Source organism: Poecilia latipinna, unplaced genomic scaffold (genome assembly GCF_001443285.1).
Source record: "Poecilia latipinna isolate Pla-1442-1.1 unplaced genomic scaffold, P_latipinna-1.0 Scaffold201, whole genome shotgun sequence".
Lineage (NCBI taxonomy): Eukaryota > Metazoa > Chordata > Actinopteri > Cyprinodontiformes > Poeciliidae > Poecilia > Poecilia latipinna.
This window is the reverse complement of record NW_015112817.1, coordinates 297,155-318,063: the sequence shown is the minus strand read 5'-3', so window position 1 is coordinate 318,063 and position 20,909 is coordinate 297,155. Positions and strand designations below refer to the sequence as shown.

At 41.8% G+C, this 20,909-nt stretch overlaps 1 protein-coding gene across 11 annotated transcripts in view; it reads right to left on the bottom strand.

Moving 5' to 3' along the window:
• syne1a (spectrin repeat containing, nuclear envelope 1a) overlaps positions 1–20,909 on the bottom strand; it is a 154,950-nt gene that overhangs the window by 62,058 nt on the left and 71,983 nt on the right. For 10 of the 11 annotated variants that reach the window (XM_015031270.1, XM_015031279.1, XM_015031275.1 and 7 more), the window contains 18 exons: positions 19,530–19,707; positions 17,469–17,651; positions 15,729–15,872; positions 14,407–14,562; positions 12,372–12,536; positions 12,051–12,223; positions 11,804–11,957; positions 11,549–11,692; positions 11,176–11,340; positions 10,142–10,459; positions 9,366–9,521; positions 7,353–7,523; positions 3,550–3,876; positions 2,688–2,840; positions 2,408–2,575; positions 1,901–2,077; positions 369–515; positions 65–190 (listed from right to left, as the gene is read on the bottom strand). In XM_015031270.1, the coding sequence (XP_014886756.1) occupies positions 65–190; positions 369–515; positions 1,901–2,077; positions 2,408–2,575; positions 2,688–2,840; positions 3,550–3,876; positions 7,353–7,523; positions 9,366–9,521; positions 10,142–10,459; positions 11,176–11,340; positions 11,549–11,692; positions 11,804–11,957; positions 12,051–12,223; positions 12,372–12,536; positions 14,407–14,562; positions 15,729–15,872; positions 17,469–17,651; positions 19,530–19,707 (3,205 nt within the window). The remainder of the gene's footprint in view (positions 1–64; positions 191–368; positions 516–1,900; positions 2,078–2,407; positions 2,576–2,687; positions 2,841–3,549; positions 3,877–7,352; positions 7,524–9,365; positions 9,522–10,141; positions 10,460–11,175; positions 11,341–11,548; positions 11,693–11,803; positions 11,958–12,050; positions 12,224–12,371; positions 12,537–14,406; positions 14,563–15,728; positions 15,873–17,468; positions 17,652–19,529; positions 19,708–20,909) is intronic. The other variant, XM_015031278.1, reaches the window with a different exon arrangement.

Here is a 20,909-nt window from a genome sequence, read left to right as displayed (position 1 = left end):
GCTCCAGTAAAAACAAAGCGAAACATCTGCGTTTGATGTAAAGGCTTCCTGTAAGTGAACTGGCCTGCAGTTTGATCTGCTGGATGGCTGCAGCAGCCTCCCTGACCCTCGGTTCGGACAGGTCGCACGCTGAACACACAAGCTGGAGGTACGTGCTGGCCTGCTCCTGGAGAGCTCGCTCCTGCTTCACCTGTTTTTAACATTTCTGTTCATTTCCTTCTCTCTCAACTGTGCAAAATAGCAACATTTCTCTCTATTTTTGACTATTCAAAAACATCTAATCATGCAAACTCAAAAAAAATATTATTACTCTAAGACTTTAAAAAACACATTATTTTTATTTAGTAAAAAGAAATGTGGTTCTTGACCTGCTGGAGAGCTTCCTCGAGGCTGAGAGATGGCTGTGGATGAGGGTCTAGTTTTTCTGAAGCAGAGTTTAGCCACGTCTGGCACTGCTGCAGCGTGTCCTGCAGACTGACATGTCTCTGCAGCTCGTGGTCCAGGCTCTGGTATACCTGCAGAAAAAGGAAAAAAACAAAAAAAAACAAAGGTGTATAATACTACGTTTCACAACATCAGTAATTTGGATTCCTTTGGTAAGATACAGTAACTTGCTACAGTTTTCTCATTCTTTTGTGTTTTTTTTTTTAACAAAAGGCCTAAAAAGATAGTTGAGAAAAATCTGTGTGGCAGAAAAATAATTCTGAAAATGCAATGCCAGCAGTGATACAAGGTGGTGGCAGCACTATGCTGTGGGAATAACATTTTCAGGAGGGAGAAGGAAGCTGGTCAGAAGTCACTGGATGATGGATGAAGCTAAACTTAGCGCAATGTAGGAAGAAAAGCTTCAACAGGATAGACAATAAAATGGTTTAGATCAAACCATATGCATGTGTCAGAAGGGCCCAGTCAAAGTCTGGACCAAAATCTATTTGAAAATATGCACAAAGATTTATAAATATCCATTTAGGCCCCTCTCTGGCACCTTCGAAGACACAATAAATCACAGAGCCCCTCCCCCCCCCTCCCCCCCTCCTGTCCAAAAAAATCAGGCAGTTATGCAGCTTTGTATTTAACAGGTGTTGAATGTGGAGGCGTCCAAGCCCTCCAGGGGAGAGCAAAACATCACGCTCTGATTGACAGTGTTAATTTGAGAGTCTGAAAGGAGGAGCAAAGGGAGGGCCAAAGTGTTGGCAAACTGCCCTGCGACTTTGGCAAGGGCTTGAAGTCTGGTGTGGTGGCAAGTGGCAGGCAGGATATTAGAGCTGTGTGGCGCTGGGACACAGTTGGCAGCCATTACAACGCTGGAGGCGCGCTTGTTGCGAAGCCAGCAGTGTCGCGGTAAAAAGTGGCTGGATCACACAATGCCAGATTGGGTGTGCGTGCGGTGGCGGAGGTGGTATCTCGGGACACGGGCGAGCTTCGATGATGGAGGAGACGGTGCCAAAATGACAGAGTGGGGTTGGATTATGGGACTAGCCAGATCTACTGGATGGCTGTGTGTGATCATTTCTGGCTCAGGCATGAAAAAGTGGGGTTGACAAGGGATCTGTGGAGATTAATATGGAGAGATTGAGTTAGTGATGTTGGCTGGTAGGGTCTGAGTGCTGCCGCTGCTGCTGAGCTCTTCTTTGGCGGATTTAATTGGCTGTGCCCTCTAAAGCGGCACTGAAGGGCTGCCTTAACAGAGACGGGTTTAAGTGTCAAAACGGGTTGGGATTAAGTGGATACCTAGGCTGCTGGAATGCTATCAACCTCCTGTCTGTGCATGTGGTTGTTTTTACACATGTGGGCAACTAAACACTATACGCCACGGATAATAAATGTTTTATAGAACCGTACTCTTCTCTCATTTTCCTTTGCTCCCTCCTTTTCCGTTTGCAGTCTGCTCCTTACTCACCCTCTGCGCTGTGCTGCAGATGGCGGAGTAGCTGTCTCTGATGCCTTGTTGGTGAGTCTGGACCTGCTGTCTCAGTCGGCTCTGCACGCGATCGCTGCAGCCTTGCACCAGGCCCTCTCCCTGCTCTTTCAGAGCTGTCAGACGTTCTTCAAAACCCGCAATCTCCTCCATGGTGGCCTGAAGAAGGTCAAGTAAGAGACTAACTTCAATGCAGAACAAGTCAGAGCACTGCTTGGTGAGACGGACTTTCTCTAAACGTGAAGGACTAAATAAGAAAACACATGAAACATAATTATGGAGAGGGAAACAGCGCTGCCTGCTAAATCTGTAACATCTGTTATAGATTTTTACGAAATATCCACACAGAAAATGAAGTGAAGTGAACAAAGACATCAGCATTGTGATAATAAATAGCTCAGTAGCAAATATCCAATTAGGGCTCAAGCTGCATGATTTTGTCACCAACATGGCAAACGGCAGCAAAAATGAAATAATGCGATTTGTCACCTTGTGCCTGGCCAGCTGTTGAGTCGCTGCTTCCAGGCTGACGCTCACGCTTGGATCTGGAGTAACCATCCTGCTGGACATCTGCAGCAGCCAGCGCTCCACTTCCTGCAGCTCGTTGTGGTAAGCTTCCTGTTCCTTCACCTGGCCTTCCAGGTTCTCCACGTGAGCCTGGACGCCGCAGACGGCACAGGAGGAAAATGTAAACCAAGCAGATCAAGCCGTGCACTGGAAAAAAATTGTTTTGTTTCTTAATGTCGTTGCATCAGAACTCGCTCCCAACCGTTGCAGCCTTGCAGAGAGCACTGTAGTCCTTTTGTATCCTGTGCATTTTGTCTCTGATGGAGGGATAGTGGACAGAAGCCAGGAGAGCATCTCCCTTCTCCATCACAGACCTGATGGACCCATCATGGGACTGAACCATCTGTAAGAGAGCCTGAGGACAAACACACACAGATTTCTTTGATAATTACTATGTCAGCATGTAGGAAGCAAAACCCTGCTTTAAAACGAGACTATTATTTAAAAAAATGTTGCTTTTTCACCACTCTTTCTTGTCTTTGTTTGATGCTCTTGTTTTACCTTTTCTAATTTCATTTCAGGTGTACTGTCCTTATACAGAGTTACTTGAGTTATGTTCACATTGGCTTCCTTTGTGCTGATATGACTTTGTGACAATACTGTCAGTCCCACTGCTGAATAAACTTTAACGTCATTCCAGAAAAAGCTTCTTCCATAAACTGTGTGCTGCTGTGTGGCGTCAACTTTCTTCTTCTGCGCAACCAGGTCATAAACCGTTCACACCGAAGTAGCACTGTGGTTGGGTTTAGTTAGTTGTATGAATGACCAGAAAAAAAAAAAGTAAAAAAAAAAAATTGGATTTCAGCAAGAAAAAATAAAAAAATGAATTGAGCATGAAGACCTGCTGTGTGAAGCCGTATTTATGGACCATTTCGAGGTTAGATTAAGACTCTCAGCTAGATCAGCAGTTATTTTAAGTGTATTCACTTTTGAATTTTTCCACAGTCACTCAAGGCCAATTAAGATAATAGTATTCAGCTCCATCTCACCTTTTAAATCACCAAAGTGTAAAATTTCCAGACTGCTGAATTAATGGTCTGCATTAATTTTTTTTCCTGCTTTACCTTATACTTCGCCAGCTGAGCTCTGCGCTGGTAGAGTTCAGCCTTGGGCTCCACCGGCGAGCCGAGCAGAGCCCTGGTCTCCACGAGCCACTGGACCTGAGCCTTGTATCGGTCCTGGAACTCCTTTGCGAGCAGCAAGGCTCTCTCCAGGAAGCTGCGCTCTTGCCTCAGTCCCCCGGCGAGCTCTTCCAGCTGGGCGAGACGCGCTTCAACTTCAGCTCCTAAACTTTCAGCTCCGGCCTCGTCCAGGAAGCCGGCTGCCTGCTCCGCGCGCTCCCTCAGGGATTTCAGGAGATTGTGGCCGTGCTGAAGATCAGACTGCAGGTTCTGGTTGAAAGACAGTAAAAATATGCAGAAGCATTTAAGTCCTATGAATGTTTTCTTACATTATAATCAAAAATTTCAACTGATTCAGATGAGATTAAAACAAAGAACTACATAATAGCGAAGGTGAGAAAGAAATGTGGCTTTCGAAAACTTTCACAAATGCAGTGTGCATTTGTATCTAGTTTCCTTTACTTTGAAGGTTCATATTTCAGCAGGATACCAACCCTCAACCCTCAGCCAGAGCTCCGATGAAACGGTTTAGATCAAACTGTTGGAATGGACTAGTCAAAGTTCACATTTAATCCAATTGAAAATATGTGGCAAATTGCCATTCATTGACCATATACAGGCAATCTGAATAAGTTAAGATATTTTCCAAAAAAAAAAAAAAAAGAAAAGCTCCCCCAAAAAAGCTGGACTAGCAGCAATTCAGACTTAGTTGGGATGGATGCAAATTCACGCCACATTTTTTAGTTTATCATTAATGTGTCGTTTTCCTTCCCTTTCAAAATCATGCAGTGTTTTGTCTTGGTTTATGCAAAATCCCAGTGTAAAAGGTCTTATGAGTATGAAGCGTTATGCAAGGCTAGCTTAGCATCGGGGCCCTCAAGAATGAATACAAAATTATACGTTTTCTTTATTTTAAGGAACATTTATCTCATAGCTTCAGTTACATTCAGTGCGCTATTTCTCTGTTTTTAATTTTTTTGTCCTTCACCTCCTGTGCTGCCCTGTGCCACAAACTGCCCTGGCAGGGCTTCTGAAAAGCTTTGAACCCATCAGGTAGGCTGACACCTCCATCCTGAAACGTGAAGAAGGATTGGGAGTTCACGGCGAGGAAGAACCGCAGTGAATAATATGAAAGGAGGACCCAATTATAAAGACCCTTAACAGGCAACAGTAGCTACGGGGGTTTCCAGGGCAACACTACACAACGCCGCGCACACATGAACTGACCTCCCCTCGACGGGATGCCATACAGCTTTCATCATCAGCCTATTATTGGATGAGCAGAGACGGTAACCTCACACTCAAACAAGCTCGGCTCTCAATCCGGCTCCGTGGGGAACATAACGAGACCTGCGTGTGTTTGCACACGTCTCTGGGTCCTGCTTAATGCGACGCTGCAGGTCTGATCACCATCTGCGATGTTCCTGCCTTGTCACTTTAACAAGCAGCATGCCTCATATTTAGATTTCATGCAACTCTGCGTCAAAGGAGGTCTTCAGCAATTACTATTTGTTGTAGAGTTGCATATTGTTCCTTATAGCTAATTATCTCCTCTTTCTGTCTAAATTTAAACTACTTCTTGTCTTACGGTGAGATTTCGCTTGCAGTTTTTGCTGAACACGGTTAGCAATAAACTTCACTAAATTCTATTTCAGTTTGAATGCTATTTTTTTTTAAATCTATTTTTACAGCAGATATTTGGCTTAATTCTGTCTACATTGAGGCCTTGAGTCATTAGTTAGCACAATTCAATGAACATTATCTGAAGTCCTAAACACAAAGTGCCCTTTATGATTCAACTGTCTAGTACCCGCAATTATCCAAGTCAAGTTCTTTGTGTGCTGCGTTTAATCATGAGCTTGAGAGCTTCTGGACTTTATTCTGCATGAGATCTTGGGTTCTTTAATTGACTCTAATGTTTATCCTTCAGCTCTGAAAATCAAGTGGATGAGCAACTCAAAATCTACAATTTTGCAAGAGTGTTATCATTGTAAACCTGTAAATGCAAATTCGTTTCAAATCTAGGTTTTACTGTGCAAATCTCTTGCAACAGTAAAATGTTGCAATGTTTTTGTGCTATTTTATGTTTATCTGTAGGTCAGTTTATTTCCATTTAATCAACTGACTTGATTAAAAATACTAATGGTTATACAATTTATTGACAAAAAACTGAATCTGTAAACTAACAAGGTTCATAAAATTACTTTATCCATCAGTGACTTGCAGAAAGAATAAAAGCCTTTTATGAAGACCACTTTACAAAAGTTACTGCAACGTCTGTATTCTTATAAGCAAAGTAATAAAGTAATCAAGGGCCATTTAAAACAGCTAATTTTGTATGTTGAAACATGTCGCTCTAAAGCGATTTTACTTGGCATGTTTGGACTTGAGCAGACTTGAAGCAATATTTGAACTGCTGAGAGAGTAATTAGAATTACAGATTAACATGAATCAACTTAAGACCTTAATCAAGGCCACCACAACACATAAAAAAAGAAAAAAAAAATCACCCTGAACCATCAATTGCCGGCTTGAAAGGAGGTCTGGGTGCAAAGACCAATCTGTTTTTATTCATATTTAATTTTATTTTAAGGAAAATAACCAATTTCAGGAAATTATCTTTCACAGTTGTTCCATAAAAATGCAACAACTTTCAAATAAAGAAAACATCCTTGTCTGTTGCCAAATAGTAATTTCCTCCAAACCAACACATTTGCAGCCAAAAATAAAGTTCAAAACCAGCTAATGGGCCTTAACACAGCTATTGACGTCTGGTCTGTGTGCCGGTGCGTAATCGTCCCGGCTCACTGAACAGCCCAGCTTCCCTCACAACAGGAGACGAGTAAGTGATGAAGCACGCTCGTGTGTCATCTTCAGCACTAGGAGGACACATGTGGTGGCCGCGCATCTTCGGTCGCAATGCAGAGACAGAGCATCGATCCCTGAAAGGGGATTACGGCAAAGACCACACCAGATGATGTATCACAAGTGTTGTGGGGGTGTGTGGGTGTGTGGTGCGACTGGTTTACAGGGAGGAAGATGAGGAGAGGCGAGATACTAAAGAACTGAAGTGGAAGAAATGTGTGAAGCCACATAGGAGTCACAGGTTTTTTGGAGATAGATCAGTTCAGGTTTGCGCTTCGTTTTTAGAGATGAAACGAGAAAAAACTGCGAGCGTGTGTGTGTGTGTGTGTGTGTGATGTGGAGCGGTAAGGGCACTGCATCAATTACAGCGTCTGTGCCAGCGGGTTCCTGACACCGACTCTTCTTCATCCTCTTACGCACAGTGGGAGGTCCCTCTCTGATACCGCGTTTCCTCTAAACCAGCACCAGCTTTGTCTTCATAAAGAGCCAATCGATACACACATACCCATCAAACCCTCTGTGTGCTCGATGTGAACTACGCCACACAAACAATAGTGCAGATTTTTTTTCTTTTTACTGTAGTGGATCTGGTGTCTGAGCAGCGTTAAGACAAAAAAAAAAAAAAAAAAGGGGTTGTTTTCTACTTCTGTAATGTTCTTTAACTTGTCCTCTTCCCACAAACATCTCATTGGCCAAACATTTCAGAATTGTTGATAATATTAGGAGGAACCAATTATTTCACTCAAGTTAAATTCTTGCCATTTTCTCAACCCGTGCAGTTTGGTGCGTCAAACACAGAACGACAGTTCATACTAACCACACGCCGTGGCATCTGACGTCATAAATAAATGCAGCCCAAACTTCGACTAGCAGATCAATACCTCTAATTTCTTCATCTTCCTCTCCATGGCTTGCCGGTCCAGCGGTTCAGAGCGATCCGTCAGTGTTGTGAAGCTTTTCTGAGTCGAGCCAAGCCACTCGCTGAATGACATGCAGAGGCTTTCGGCCTCTTCCATGCTCTTCAGCTCCTCCTGCAGCTGCTTGATCATATCCTGAAATCAAGCAGGAAGCAAAGGTTAGAAGATAGCTTTCCCAAAGATTAGATGAACAGCATTTAACACAAAGAAACTTCAACGTATTTAATGTGAGAAACAAAGAAAGAAACAGAGAGAAAGTAAATGAGAACCGACATGGTTGCTGGTCACAAGCCTTTTGTTATTTTTATCTGTGGAGGAGAACTAACACTACAATGGGCTGGTTTAGATCAAAGCGTATTTGTATTAAATTAACCCAAAATTGAGACTTCATTTGGTGGAAAGAAATGAACATATTTTCTTCCCAGTCTCTATATGCTTTTTACAACTTAAAATGAATCATCCCGCTTCTACGTCACAATTATCCACTGCTTTCTGGTACATTACAATGAATCATTAATAAATAAATTGAAGTTCATGGTTATAGTTCTGAGCTGAGAAAGGAGACAAAGAGGTTTTTGTTCTTCAAAATATGACGGATTTTGTTTAAACCAGGCGACTTTAAAAAAAAAAAACAAACAGATATTTGTATAGTAAACTTTTCAGCATTTGACTTTGGGGAAAATTCAAGAAGCATCCCATGTTTCTTTTCCTTTCAAGGTGTGAGATTTTTCCCAACAGTCTGACATCGGTCACTGCGGACCGCAAGCTCTCTGATCCGGCGTCAAGACAGAAAATACCTGCTTTCTCCCTTTTGCTTTCATCTGTTCAATGTCAATACCTTCACTTCAAAGCAGCGTGGGTTTTCTTTTATATTTTGAAGCATTATCCACTTGACTGAGGTTTCGAGTCAATAGCAGCACAGGGATAGAGAAAGCTTCTTGCAGGTTTGACACATTATTCACTCAACTTCCAAATCCTGCAGTGAGGAAGCTCCAATTAGCCAAAAGTGCTGAGTGCACACCTTTTTTTTTTTTTATAACAGCTTCCCACCTCAGGCCCATATGGCCCCTACTTCCTGCCGGATAATTACAGGGATCCACAGGATGAGGGGGTGTTACCTGTGTGGCTGTAAGTAAATGCATGCCTAAGTCAATTTAAGCATTAAGAGAGGATAGGTGTGGCAGTGGTTGGGAGTAAAGGCAAACTAACCAGCACATGCACTACATTCAGAAGGGTAACTAGAGATGTTAGCAACAATAGCACAAAAAATTATTTTTTTACACCTGACTCAAGGTGTGAGATTGCATTTAATTACAGCTTTAGTCCCTGACCAGGAGAGCCCCATTGATTTTCCTTTAACCCCCACCCCACAGGGGGGGACAAATAGAGAGGCCAGACCTGAGAATACAGACAAAACAAGCTGGGCTCACAGAGGTAAGTCCCAGCGCTCCTTCAGCGGGGCGCTACAGAAACACAAGCCCAAACTGGAGTGGATTTCATGGTGAGAAGAAGCACAATCATGTGTGAAAAGGCCCACTGTGGGCAGCGACAAGCAGCAGTTCACATCTGTTTCCAACAACACCAAATGTCTGTGAAGCGAGCAGAATCGCACAGGAAGGCAATTTGGCCAGGCTACATTTGTGTGTCAATTAAATATTTTGCGCGTATTGTCTTCACCAGGAAATAAGAATCTGTATGAATATTTACACGTCAAAGTTTTCAATACAACAAGTGGATGGTAGCCAGCAAATAATGCAGTAACATGACTGGAAACCAAAAAAAAAGTAAGTGATGTGTGAACAGGTTGAAAAAATAATAAGCAACAACAACTAAAAATCTGAAAGTAAAGTTCAAAACCGATGGAAAAAAAATATTCAAAAACCATTCTTTGAAAACATGGAAGGAAGTTAAAAACTCAACAGAATGCAGATATGACTCATTGAAATGACACGTATCAAACATCTGAGAGGGTCAGACCTGGATGCTGAGCAGAAGGGAGTGGTAGCGAGCGGTCAGCTGGGTGGCGGTCACACTGATGCGACTGCTGATGTAGGTTTCCTCCAGAACCTGCTGGGCCAGAGATGAGAGGCCATCGACTTCTCCCTGCCGCGCCAGCACCGCCTCAAGGTACCCCTGAAAACAAGGACAGAGATAAACAAACCATATTCATTAAATTGATTGAAATCCTTTGAGAAACCATTATTTAATTACCTGCTAAAACAGATTCAGAAAATATTGAATCTGATGCAGGCAAATTTTTCCAGGAGAGGAGACCAAGCAGAGGAATGCTGTAGTTTTGCATGGGATGTAAATAAGTTATGTGTAGCAGTGCAAAGTGGCAGATGCTTCATTGCTTTCTCTCTGACAGAGGAAAAAAAAATAATCTTTGGCGTTTACACTCTAGTGAATGCACCAGGAGTGGGTAAATTGGGAGTCAAGTTTGTGTGGCTGTCAGTCAAAAGGCAAATCTAAATCAACTCACAACTCCAAAAATTGCTTAGGGATTCAATTATTTATATATAAAAGTCTTACTGGTGATCTTTTCGTACTGGGTCTAGACTATTCATACTTGGAATGTTTTATTAGAATTTATTGTGATATAAACCATCACAAAGTAGTGAAAAATTTTGAAGTGGAGGGGAAAATGATACATGATAGGTTTAATTTAATGATTAAAATGTGACCGTATTTTCTTAAATTTGTCACAAACTGGAGTTTTAAATAAAGTTTCAGAAGACATCCCTTTCTCTCACCTGGAGTTTCTTGAGCTGGCTCTGCTTGGTGTTTCTGTCGGACCTCCGGTTGTTTCTGATGCTTGCCATCTTCTCCGTGTCCTCCAGCCACTGAGCCAGGTTCAGGAACCTGTGACCCATCTGCCTCAGTCTCGTCAGCGCAGAGTGCAGCTGGCCCCGCGTCTCCTCCAGGCGGCTCTGGTAGGATGCCCACTCTCGCTTTGCGGTGTCCAGAGCTCGGTCTTCAATCTGAGGGACGCCCCAGGGGATCACTCTCTCTCTGCTGGTCAGCACTGAAGCCAGCAAAGACTGGCCCTTTGAGCAGCTTTCCTGCAAGCTCTAGAAAGCAAAAAAATATATATGTGTAACAGAAAAGTATGAATAAACTTTAAGGAAATGTGTGTTTTTAAAAGTGACCTATTATTCTTCCTTGAACAGGTTAGGATGGGAATATGCACAAAATAATTCTTAGATAATGAGATTTTAGATTGGTCAGTTCTACCCATTTTGAGATCCTTTCATATTCAGCTGTTTTAGGGCCACCTGTCACTTTAAATACAAATAAGCTATATATTTAAATTCACGTGTAAAATTGACTGCAAACACATTGGGCAGTCACAACTGTATATCTTTGAAAAGCAGAAGTAGAGCCTCCTGCACAACCAGCAAAAATGCAGTAAGGGGTTTGTGGATGATAAGTCAACAACAAAACTCTTGTCATTTCCAGCAGCCATTGTACAGCGCTTACAGTGTTAAAACAAACAAACCAAATGTGCTGGAGCTCAGCTTGGGTTGCTAGGTAATGGGGCTGGGATTGGCTGGTGTTGCTAGGTAACAGTGACCATCAAATGGGCTCATTGTCCAGACACCAAAATCATTAACCTATTGCCAAAAAACATCTCGGTGTATTTTTTAAAAACTACTTGGGATGTTTATAGAAGCAGTAAAGACTCAAATGGAAGCATAAAAATGAGCAAAATGTGAATTTTGCACTACAAGTCCCCCTTAATGTTCGACTTGAACACACAATACACCACTTTTAGACAATTACTGACCTGAAGCTGCTGCAGTGTTTTTTCAAGTGTATCCACGTTTCCCTCTGGATGAGACAGCAAAGCCAGAGATGCCTGTTCCTGCTCCAGCCAGTCTTCAAACACATGCAGTCCTCGCTGATATTCCTGATGGACCATAACCAGCTCCTTCGCCTTACTTACAGCATTCTGCAAGGTCACAGATGTTAGACACATCAATGTAAGATCGGATTTTTCTACTCCAATGTTCTGCACGTGCTTTAAATCTCTAATGTCAAACATATGTGGGAAGAGAATTACAAAACAGGTAAAAATTTTAAGATTATACAAAGCAGGAATGAACACCGATTCAAATATTTTTAGAGGAGAAATCTAATGTGATGTTGGCAGTAGGTACCTTAGCTTTTTCTTTCAGTGCATTGTATCTACTCTGCAGCTGTTGAACCTCCTGCTGAGTTGTGTAATGTTCTGTCATGTTGGAGCCTTTTGTGGCGATGGTCTCCAGAGGACTGCTATGACTCAAAACCTCCTCGTAGAGAAGCTAAAATATAAATACACACAGGTGAGGCAATCATTCAAAAGATTTGAGCATATATTTAAATGCATAAAATCGTGTAAGAAACTATGGGAGGCTAGTCTTTGCATGAAATACCTTTGTTTTTCCCAGGTTGGCAGTTTTGTCTCTCATCTCTGAGTATTGTCTGTCCGAGCCGCTCAGAGTTTCTTCCACTCGATCCATCCACTGCACAAACTGCTCCACATCTTCCTGATAGCTGGTCCACTGCGACAGAGAGCCTTCCAGCTGACTGTAAGAGTTAAACACAGCAATGTGGACACAGATCAAGCTAATAAGTGTGAATAAGGACATACAGGAATGGAAAGAACTGGATTTTGCTCACCTTTTACACTGAATTGAGGCAGAAAGCAACGAGTCCCACGAGTCCTTCAGGTCTTGGATCTGTTTGCGGATCACTGGGACTCCCTCAGCTGAAGTGTTCCTCTGGACCGCCTCTCCCCGGGTCAGGAGCATTTTCAGCTGGATTTCCCGCTCCTGACGGGCAGCAAGTAAGGCCTAGAGATGGAGAACAGAAACAGGCAAAATAACTTGCCAAAGCGTACAATATTTGAACGTAACACATGAAAAATACAATGTTATTTCTGACTCCAGACAGATTCGGCTACAGAACTGGGAGAAAGGCATCCATCATGTCTCATCTTACTTCCAGCTGTAACATGCGGTCCTCCAGAACGCTCTTGTCCGTAGTTGTGGATTTGCAGGTGCTTATGACCCTTTGTGCTTCGCACACCCAGTCCTGAAGCTCTTTAAGCCCCTGAGAGAAGAGCTGATGCTCCCCAACGATGCGTTCAATCCTGGAGACTTTATCCTGCAGATATGAGAGTACGACAACGTAAACACGCTCAAAACCCTTTATTGGTTCTGCGAGATCAGAGAATTACAGTCTGTGCACAATCAAGAGTCTCCATCTTGTTCTGTTTGTTTGAAATGAGCCTTGTTTACGCTAAGAGATGTCTCCAGAGACTCGCTCATCCCCCCTCATCATGCAGCAAACGCTAAAGTTTACAGTGATACGCTGCATGTTTTAAACATCCAAGAAACTGAAGAATAGGCACATTGAAAGCTATAATTATTTTCCTGAATTCCTTCTTCCAATGTCTGACAGGGAAGAAGATATAAAAATAGTAGCTACTCTAGCGAAGCCTGTAAAGTAAATAAACCCATTCATCATGGCAGGGGTTTTCTCATGGTTGTTGAGTAAGTGGTTTTTGGTCACTGTTATGCTTGCAGCACAATACATCAAATAAATCACAAGAGTCTGGCCGACGTAATGAAAGCTTCAAAAAGGTCAGGTTCAAAGCAGAAGCACATTTCAGCTCTAGCATTTTTACAGTGAACCGGTGAACTACAAAGCACTGGCCTTTTTATGCTAATGAGGCTTCAGCCTCAAGGGCCTTTAAGAGGTGAGACGGATTCATGTGCTCAGGTAAATTTCTTTAGATACCATTTTTTATAGAAATGCACCAAGGAATTGAATGTGGACTGAAAATGGTTGACTTTGAACCCTTTGGTTCAGATGACTCAAAACTCCAACACTGTTTCAGTCAGTAAACACATCGTATTGCCAAGTTGTTCTCAGTGCTTTTAGATTGGATGGGTTTCCACTCAAACGGGCTACTTTTCAACACAACGGGTTGGGAAAATAAAAGGTTTGGGCAGCTTTTCACAACATTTAGTGGGTTTTTATAAAATGCTAGTAGGAAAATCCTATCAAAATTAATTAGCGTTGTGCGGCAGAAAATCACAAAAGTTGTACATTTATCAAAATGTCATGTCACTTTAATGAAATGTCTGTAATCGGTTGAAGATGACATCAGTGATTAATAAGGTTAATCAAGTGTCACTGTAAAAGAGAAATCACAGCACAACTTCATGATTTAAAAAGGACATGGCGTCACAATAAAACCTCAAGTCTCCTCGTCTTCCAAGAGACTTTGTGGTTAAAAAATGTTAATGGATATTTGTTTAAAAATAAAGTCAGCGGAAGCACAGAGGTGTAAGACGCGACAATGTTGAGAAAAGTGATTTCATCAGGCAGTGAGAAAATGAGCAAGACTTTCAGCAGATAACAGAAAGGCTAAACAGGATATAGCAAACTTTATGCGTCTTACCTTTTTGAGCATTTTGTAAATGTCAAAAAAAGGAAAGTGACAACAAACTAAAACACCCATATTACCTGAACTAATCTGTCATATAAGATAGAGTCCAATTATTTCCCCTTTGAAAGTAACAATAAAACACTATTTTTTCTCTTTTACATACAGTATGACATCACCCTACCTCCTAAAATATTCAATGGCCACCCAAGGCAGTAAGACAAGGGAAAAAACATTAATTTTGTTCTTAAATGTTCTTATATTTCAGATTCTAAAAGAGAAACCAGAATCAATCAGAACTGGTATTAGCAGGCCAAAGGTTTACAAAAAGAGCTGGTAGGAACTCAACCAACATTTTTTTTATTTTTTTTTTTATTGGTGTGTCTCTAAAGTTTTCTCACGCACTGAGAAAAATCACACATTGCTCCTGCATAGCTAAAGAATAATCCATGATTCAACAGCAAACACACAGAAAAGCATGACTTGACCGACAGCTGTACAGTTGCTACTGGCAGAGCATGAATGATGCAGGGCATGCTGGTGGGTTTGAGTCAGAAAGCTGCAGAGTAGAAGCAGTGTTACCTTGGTTAGGTTGCTGAGGGAAAGGTACTGCGCTGACAGCTGAGATACTCTGTGGACGAAGCCCTTGCCAGCTGCTTGTCCCTCCCAGAGATGATGAGCTTTGTCCCTCAACTTGCTGAGCTCTACCTCTCGACTGGCCATCTCCTCCAGCACAGACTTTACAGAGCAAGTGGAGGGTGGGGGTAAAAGAGAGATGGAGCAACGTGATGTTAGGAGTGCAGGTTTAAACGTGACAGACGAGAAAGGATAGTCGATTGTGAGCGATATTAACACAGAAAATGACAGATGTTTTTACGACAGAAACATGAGGCGCAGAGCAGGGATGCAGGGTAGAGGGAAAAGAAAAACAAGACCTCACAGAACGTCAAAATCCAAAAATCAGCATATTTTCCTCCAGATGTTCACTTTTAAATAGAAACGCTGTTATTCACTTGGACACCGCAGTGCAGAGCAGGGAAATAATACGAAGGTGGGAGGTACGGAAGAGACAGGATAAAGAGGATTTTGCCAACACAGGTACAAACACCGAAGCCTGCTAGTATTGTATTGTATTGTACTTCAGGTGCTGCGAGGGGGGCAGAAATGTAATTACTGGCGGGGACACACAAAAGCCAACGATGGGAAGTGCTACCGCGGCAGCAGAACAAATACAAAAATAGCCACAATGATAAGCACAGAGCTTTGAGATGGGCTTGATACATTTTTTCCTATGTTGTCAGGTTTATCTCTTTGATGCTCCGTGCCTCTTTTCTGCTCCTGTGTCTGCCAGACACTGTTATCACTCCTAGAAAAAAGGCCTTTTAGCCACGCAGCACTTCAGCTCTGACAGAAAGGAGAATTAATTAGATTTCTGGACTTCTCCTCTGACTACTGTGTCAAGATGCGGCTCTATTTTGATCCACTGGTGCTCAACAAATGTAATTAGGTCCTTTTCTGCTCCCCAAGGATTTCAAATTGGTACTTTAGGGATTCATATCTAATGGAGAGGTAACCATTTATTATCCTACTTAATATTCACTTTGTGTTGTAATGACAGGGTTTGCTTAAATGAAAACAGGAAATGAGAAAATACAGGTGATAGCGGCATGAAAGAGAAATATAAATAGCTCCCTCTCTGCGTAACGCAGTTGAATTAAAAATGCCCTCAAGATATACAAAATTAATTGTTCCAGGAGTGACCATGAAATGATGCAAAACTAACATATGGCCTCATGAATATCCAAGAACAATTATAGCGTTAATGCAGTTTTCTGAAAGCGGTAACACCTGAACAAACATTATTCAAGGGAGCGTGTCAAAAATGACTTTTGGCTACGAAATACCTGCAGTTTGCTGAGTTCGTGTTTCTTGGTTGGAAGGTCATGCAGTCGGGCGCTGCTCTCCTGGACTCGGGACTCTGTGCTGTTGAGCCAGTCCTGCACAGGCTCAGCACTGGCTTCGAACTCCGTCATCTGGGACTGAAGGTTCTGGAAATGTAACACAAAAACACAGGCTTGACTCGCAACACTAAACATATTAATTATTCTGCATCTTGTTGCAATTTTCTGTGCTAGAAAATTGCAACAATTTTCTAGCACTTCACAATCACGCACAGTGGTGCGTGATCGTGAAGTAGCAGAAATGAGATACATATTTTCAATCAATCAAATTTTATTTGTATAGCACATTTCAGCAGCAAGGCATTTCAAAGTGCTTTACATAACTAAAATAAAAACAGCATGTGACAATGAATAAACAGTGAGAAAGAGAAAGAGATTAAAAAAGATAAAAACATTAAAACCCGCACCCCTTTTAGGACTTCAGTTAAACGTCGTTTAACTGGGACTCTAACCCTCTGGGACTTTAGTCAAAAACACCGTTTGACAAGGACTCCAACCTCTAGGTTTTTAGTTGAAATGCCTTCAACTGGGACTCTAAACCGTGTAGGGCTTTAGTAAAACGTAGTTTAGCTGGGACGTTTTCCGGGGGGCTTTACATCATTAAAACGTAAACAGTAAGAAAGAGAAATAAAAAGAAATTAATAATAGATAAAAACTAAAGATAAAAACATTAAAAACATCAAAAACATCAAAACCCACACTCTAACCCTAATTTAGCCATAAGCAACTCTAAACAGGTTTAAGTTGAGATTTAAAGGCACTCAGTGTTTCAGCTGTTTTACAGTTTTCTGGAAGTTTGTTCCAAATCTGTGGTGAATAGAAACTGAATGCTGCTTCTCCTCATTTGGTTTCAGAATCATCAGCAAGTAAAACTAAAACGTGCGGCGTGCATTTGCATTCGGCCGCTTTCGGTCTAACACCTTTCCATTAGAAGTCCCCGAATTTGCATATAGAGGTTTGTTAGAGAACATTTGTAAACAAACAGCATCAGGAAGACCAAGAAACACAGCAGGCAGGTCAGGGATAACGGCATGGGGACATAAAACAAGACATAAAGCAAACCCCAAGATTTGAGCATTTATCAGAGCACTGTTAAATCTGAAAATGAAAAAGGTTTTTGCACAAATGCAAACCAAGTAAGGTATGACCAGCTAAACTGACAGTCAGTACAAAGACAACATTTATTTCAAAAGGTAGCCAGGAGAACCAGTGCAATTCTGGAGGAGCTGCAGAGATTAAATTACATTCATGAGCTGGAATGTCCTAGACAAAGTCCACAGCTAAATCCAATAGAGAGTCTGTGGCACAACTTCAACATTGTTGTTTAATCTGACTTACTTTGGTGAGAAGGGGGGGAAAAAAAGCGTCCTTAAATGTGAAAAGCTGGTAGAGAAAAAAAACCCAACACACAAGTAGCTGTATTAGCAGTGAAAGGTTGGCCAAGCAGGTTGAACACAACAATTTTCAAATTTTTATTGTAAATAATCTTGAAAACACTTCACAATTATGCGCTAATTTGTAAAAAAAAAAAAAAAAAAATTGTTATTTCACAAAACTTTGAGTTAGTACATCTTCTGAAGCTTGGTAAATGGTCACTGATGATCTGGACTCACTTCAGTGGAGCGAGGCATTTTCTTTTATTGAAGTCTTTAGCTAAGCAAACGGCATCCAAATGAAACCAACCTTGAGAGCATCTTCCCTCATTTGCAGGTTGTTCATCAGACTCTTCCAGTCTTCCCGGGCGTTAACCACCTTGGCCTTGATCCCCTCCACTCTATCTTTGGACACGACGGCCATCAGGAGCTCCCCGCTGGCTCCTACTGTACTCAGTCTGGCCTGGCCGTTCTCCCTGTCACTCAAGAACTCCTGAAGGGATGCGCAAACAAAGACAAAGGCGCTGTCACCGTTTACACAAAAGAATGAGGGCGTGGAAGTGAACAAAGAGGACAATGATAACTTATTGTAGGTAAATGTTTTCCGATATTTAAGACATTACTAATTCCCCTTACGTCGGCACAGGGATGCTATCGGAGACAAGGAAAGTCAGTGAACCTGAAACATGTTGGTTTCTTACACAGCTACCCACGGACGATGTGCACGTATACAAAGGCACACACGCAGCCTCCGCACACACCCCTCCCTCGTAGTCGAGCTGATGACAGTAGCGCAGCGGGGACCACTCCACCATCTGTGCAGTCAGCACATCGCTTACAGAGACTACGGCTCTGGCCTCTTCAAACACAGGCTCGGAAAGTCTTCATCTCTTTATCGCTCCTTTTCTTTGTTTTGTCTGCCTGCTCAACATTCATTTACCGTCTTCCACACTTAGCGCCATTCTCTGCCAGCTAGTGTAACTGTACAACACCAATTAAGCATGACACAGTGGATGCCCTCGCCCCTCCCACGCCGACCCTCCTGGAGGTCAGCCATGTGGAAACATTGTTCCACATTCCTCACCAAGTCAATAATAAATAAAACATGATTGATTCAGTATTCCTCTATCCTCCATATTCTTCCTTAAAGCTGCACGAAAACCCTCTAAAGTGCTTCTTTAGATATTCAGAAGGCCGAAAATAATATTTTAAAGGCGCCCTTTTGCCGTGTTGGCAGTCTGAGGCAATGTGCCTGCTAATTAAATAACTCCTGAATCACAACCAGTCGCTGAACAAAAACAAAACATCTCAAAGGGGTAATACCGAGTCCTTACTGTCTTCAAACAAGAGCTGAGCAGAAATGGAAACCTCACTCGTTTGATGCTTTTGTGGTTAGCGGACCGAGCGGTAATTAACTGTCAGGTTGCAGAGATGTGGAGGTGACCACCTTGCCTGATAAGCACCTGAGTCTGAGCCAGAACCATGGAGGCTTCCAAAATCTCACACAAAGACAACAAATAAAATTACAATGGCAAAGAGACCTGCCGTGAAGCTTTCCTTCCTCTCTTTTTAGACCATTTCTAACTATTTGCAGCTAATGCAGGCACTTCCAACGAGTTCAATAAACCCGCAAAAGGCCAGTCTAAAGTTAAGATATTCAAACAGTCATCCCGTGAGGGAAGTCCTATTGAAAGTGGATTGATTACACATTTATTACATCATTATTCTTCTCTTTGTAGATGTTAAAGCAGCCACTCTGTGAGAGAGAGAGAGAATAAAACACAGCACTAGTTCATGTCTGGCAGCGATGCATTTACTGGGTTGTCAAAGTTTCTGATCTTCTCTGAAGACTGGAGAAAAACACGAGCAGCTTTTTAATTGAATGCAGCCGAATACTACAATGTTTGGTTAAGTTCTATATCAATAGATATTAAGTGGAAGCATCATTGCGTCACTCATGCCGATTGCTAGTTCACTGCAATAATACCAGATGGTAATGTTCTCTTTTAGCTTTAAGATGCAACGCTGTGAATCAGAGTAATCTCTGTCCTGCAGTCTGCCAGCATTAAACAGGTTGTTGAATATTTAAATGATCAAATATGCATAATTCATTTCAAATAAGTAGCAACAGTCTCCTCCTGTTCTGACTGTGATTAATTGCTTTTATTTTTGGATTCTCCATGTCAAACTTATTACTTTCACAAAATGCAGACAAGAAAAAAAACAAAAAAACGATAAGTAAATAATTTTAACAAAGTGGTACATTTGCATTTTGTACGCAAGAGTTAGTGGAAATAGAGTAGATATACTATAATATGAGTACATACAGATATTCTCAAGAAAATACTGCAGTTTTTCCTGATTTGCTTACTTGGATTCTCTGCAGAGCAGTGGAGACCTCTGTGACGGTCTGCGGCACATCAAAGCATTTGGCGGTACTGATTTTGGCATTGACCAGCCACTGTTGGAAATCTCTCAGTGCTGCACGGAACCTCTGCTCCAGCAGGCGCTCCTTATTTTGACACTCCCTGGACGCACGGAGGCTGAGACTGAGAGGAAGAGAAAAATGATCCTTAATCTGTTGCTCGTAGGTTGCAATCTCCATGGGAAACAAACAAAAAGAAAAAAAAAAAAGAGAAGAAAGCTAAACTCAGATTATTCTAACTATATACAAGGCAAGCATGTGATCGGTTGTTAGAAACATCCAGGTGGAGAAAATGGCAAAGTGGGTGAAGTGGAATGAATGAGCGCTGGGGCAAAGAGGGGAATACTGCATGGGGGATGGTGGAAAAGGGGCACCGCATGGGAGGGGGGGGTGAGAGGCAACATATGACAGGGGCAAGAGTTCACAGGGGTGACATGATGGGGAGAACGAGGCATGACAGCCTGCTTCTGTAAGAAAACGTGTGAGATGGAGGAGGATACGCTGAGAGGTGAGAAAGAAGAACTTATAACAGCCTGAGGGGTTTTTTTTTTAGTCTATTGTTCATTTCTTACCGCACCAATACTGACAAAAAAAACAAAAAAAAAAACACACAAAAAATCCACAACACAGTAATCACACTTTAAATGCTATGCATAGAAAGCTGTCTTGTAAATAAATAAGCCATTTTAAAACTTGTGTCGAATAGAAGGGCTTCATTATGTTGCCTTAACGCCTGTAATACCGAGTCGTCAAGATGTGTTAAATCTAAACATTTTGAGAATTTACGCAAGACAGCTTTTTGTTTTAAGCAATAAAATCTAATTGAGAAACGGGGAATAAACTGCTTAGAAAAAAGAACAGCATTGAATACCAATACCTTTGAATAGACTAAGCTTTATTTTCAAAACAAATGACAAAAATGTTTTGCAAGTGAAACAATTGTTGCTTTAATATCCGACACTCGTTCTATTCCAGCAATCCTTTCTATGCTAGTGAGTTTTTAAACATAAAGCTGCTATCACGATGTTCTCCAAGACAAAATGAATTACAATGGCCGAAATGTCAATGAGTGTCCATTTTGAGGCACTCTACCTTTTGTGTATATTGAAAATCCTCAATGTTCCACTGTTTAAGGACTGAAAAGTTTATTTTTGCCTTGACATCGTCAAAGATGCACTTGAGTAGAGACAGAACACCTGCAGATATTGGGGAGTTTGCTGCAATATTTTTGGTAGAATAATCAGAGTTGCTGTAATCATTTCACAGTTTTCCCCATAATGTCCCAAAAAAATTCAGTGAGCAACTGAGTCACCTGATTACAAACAC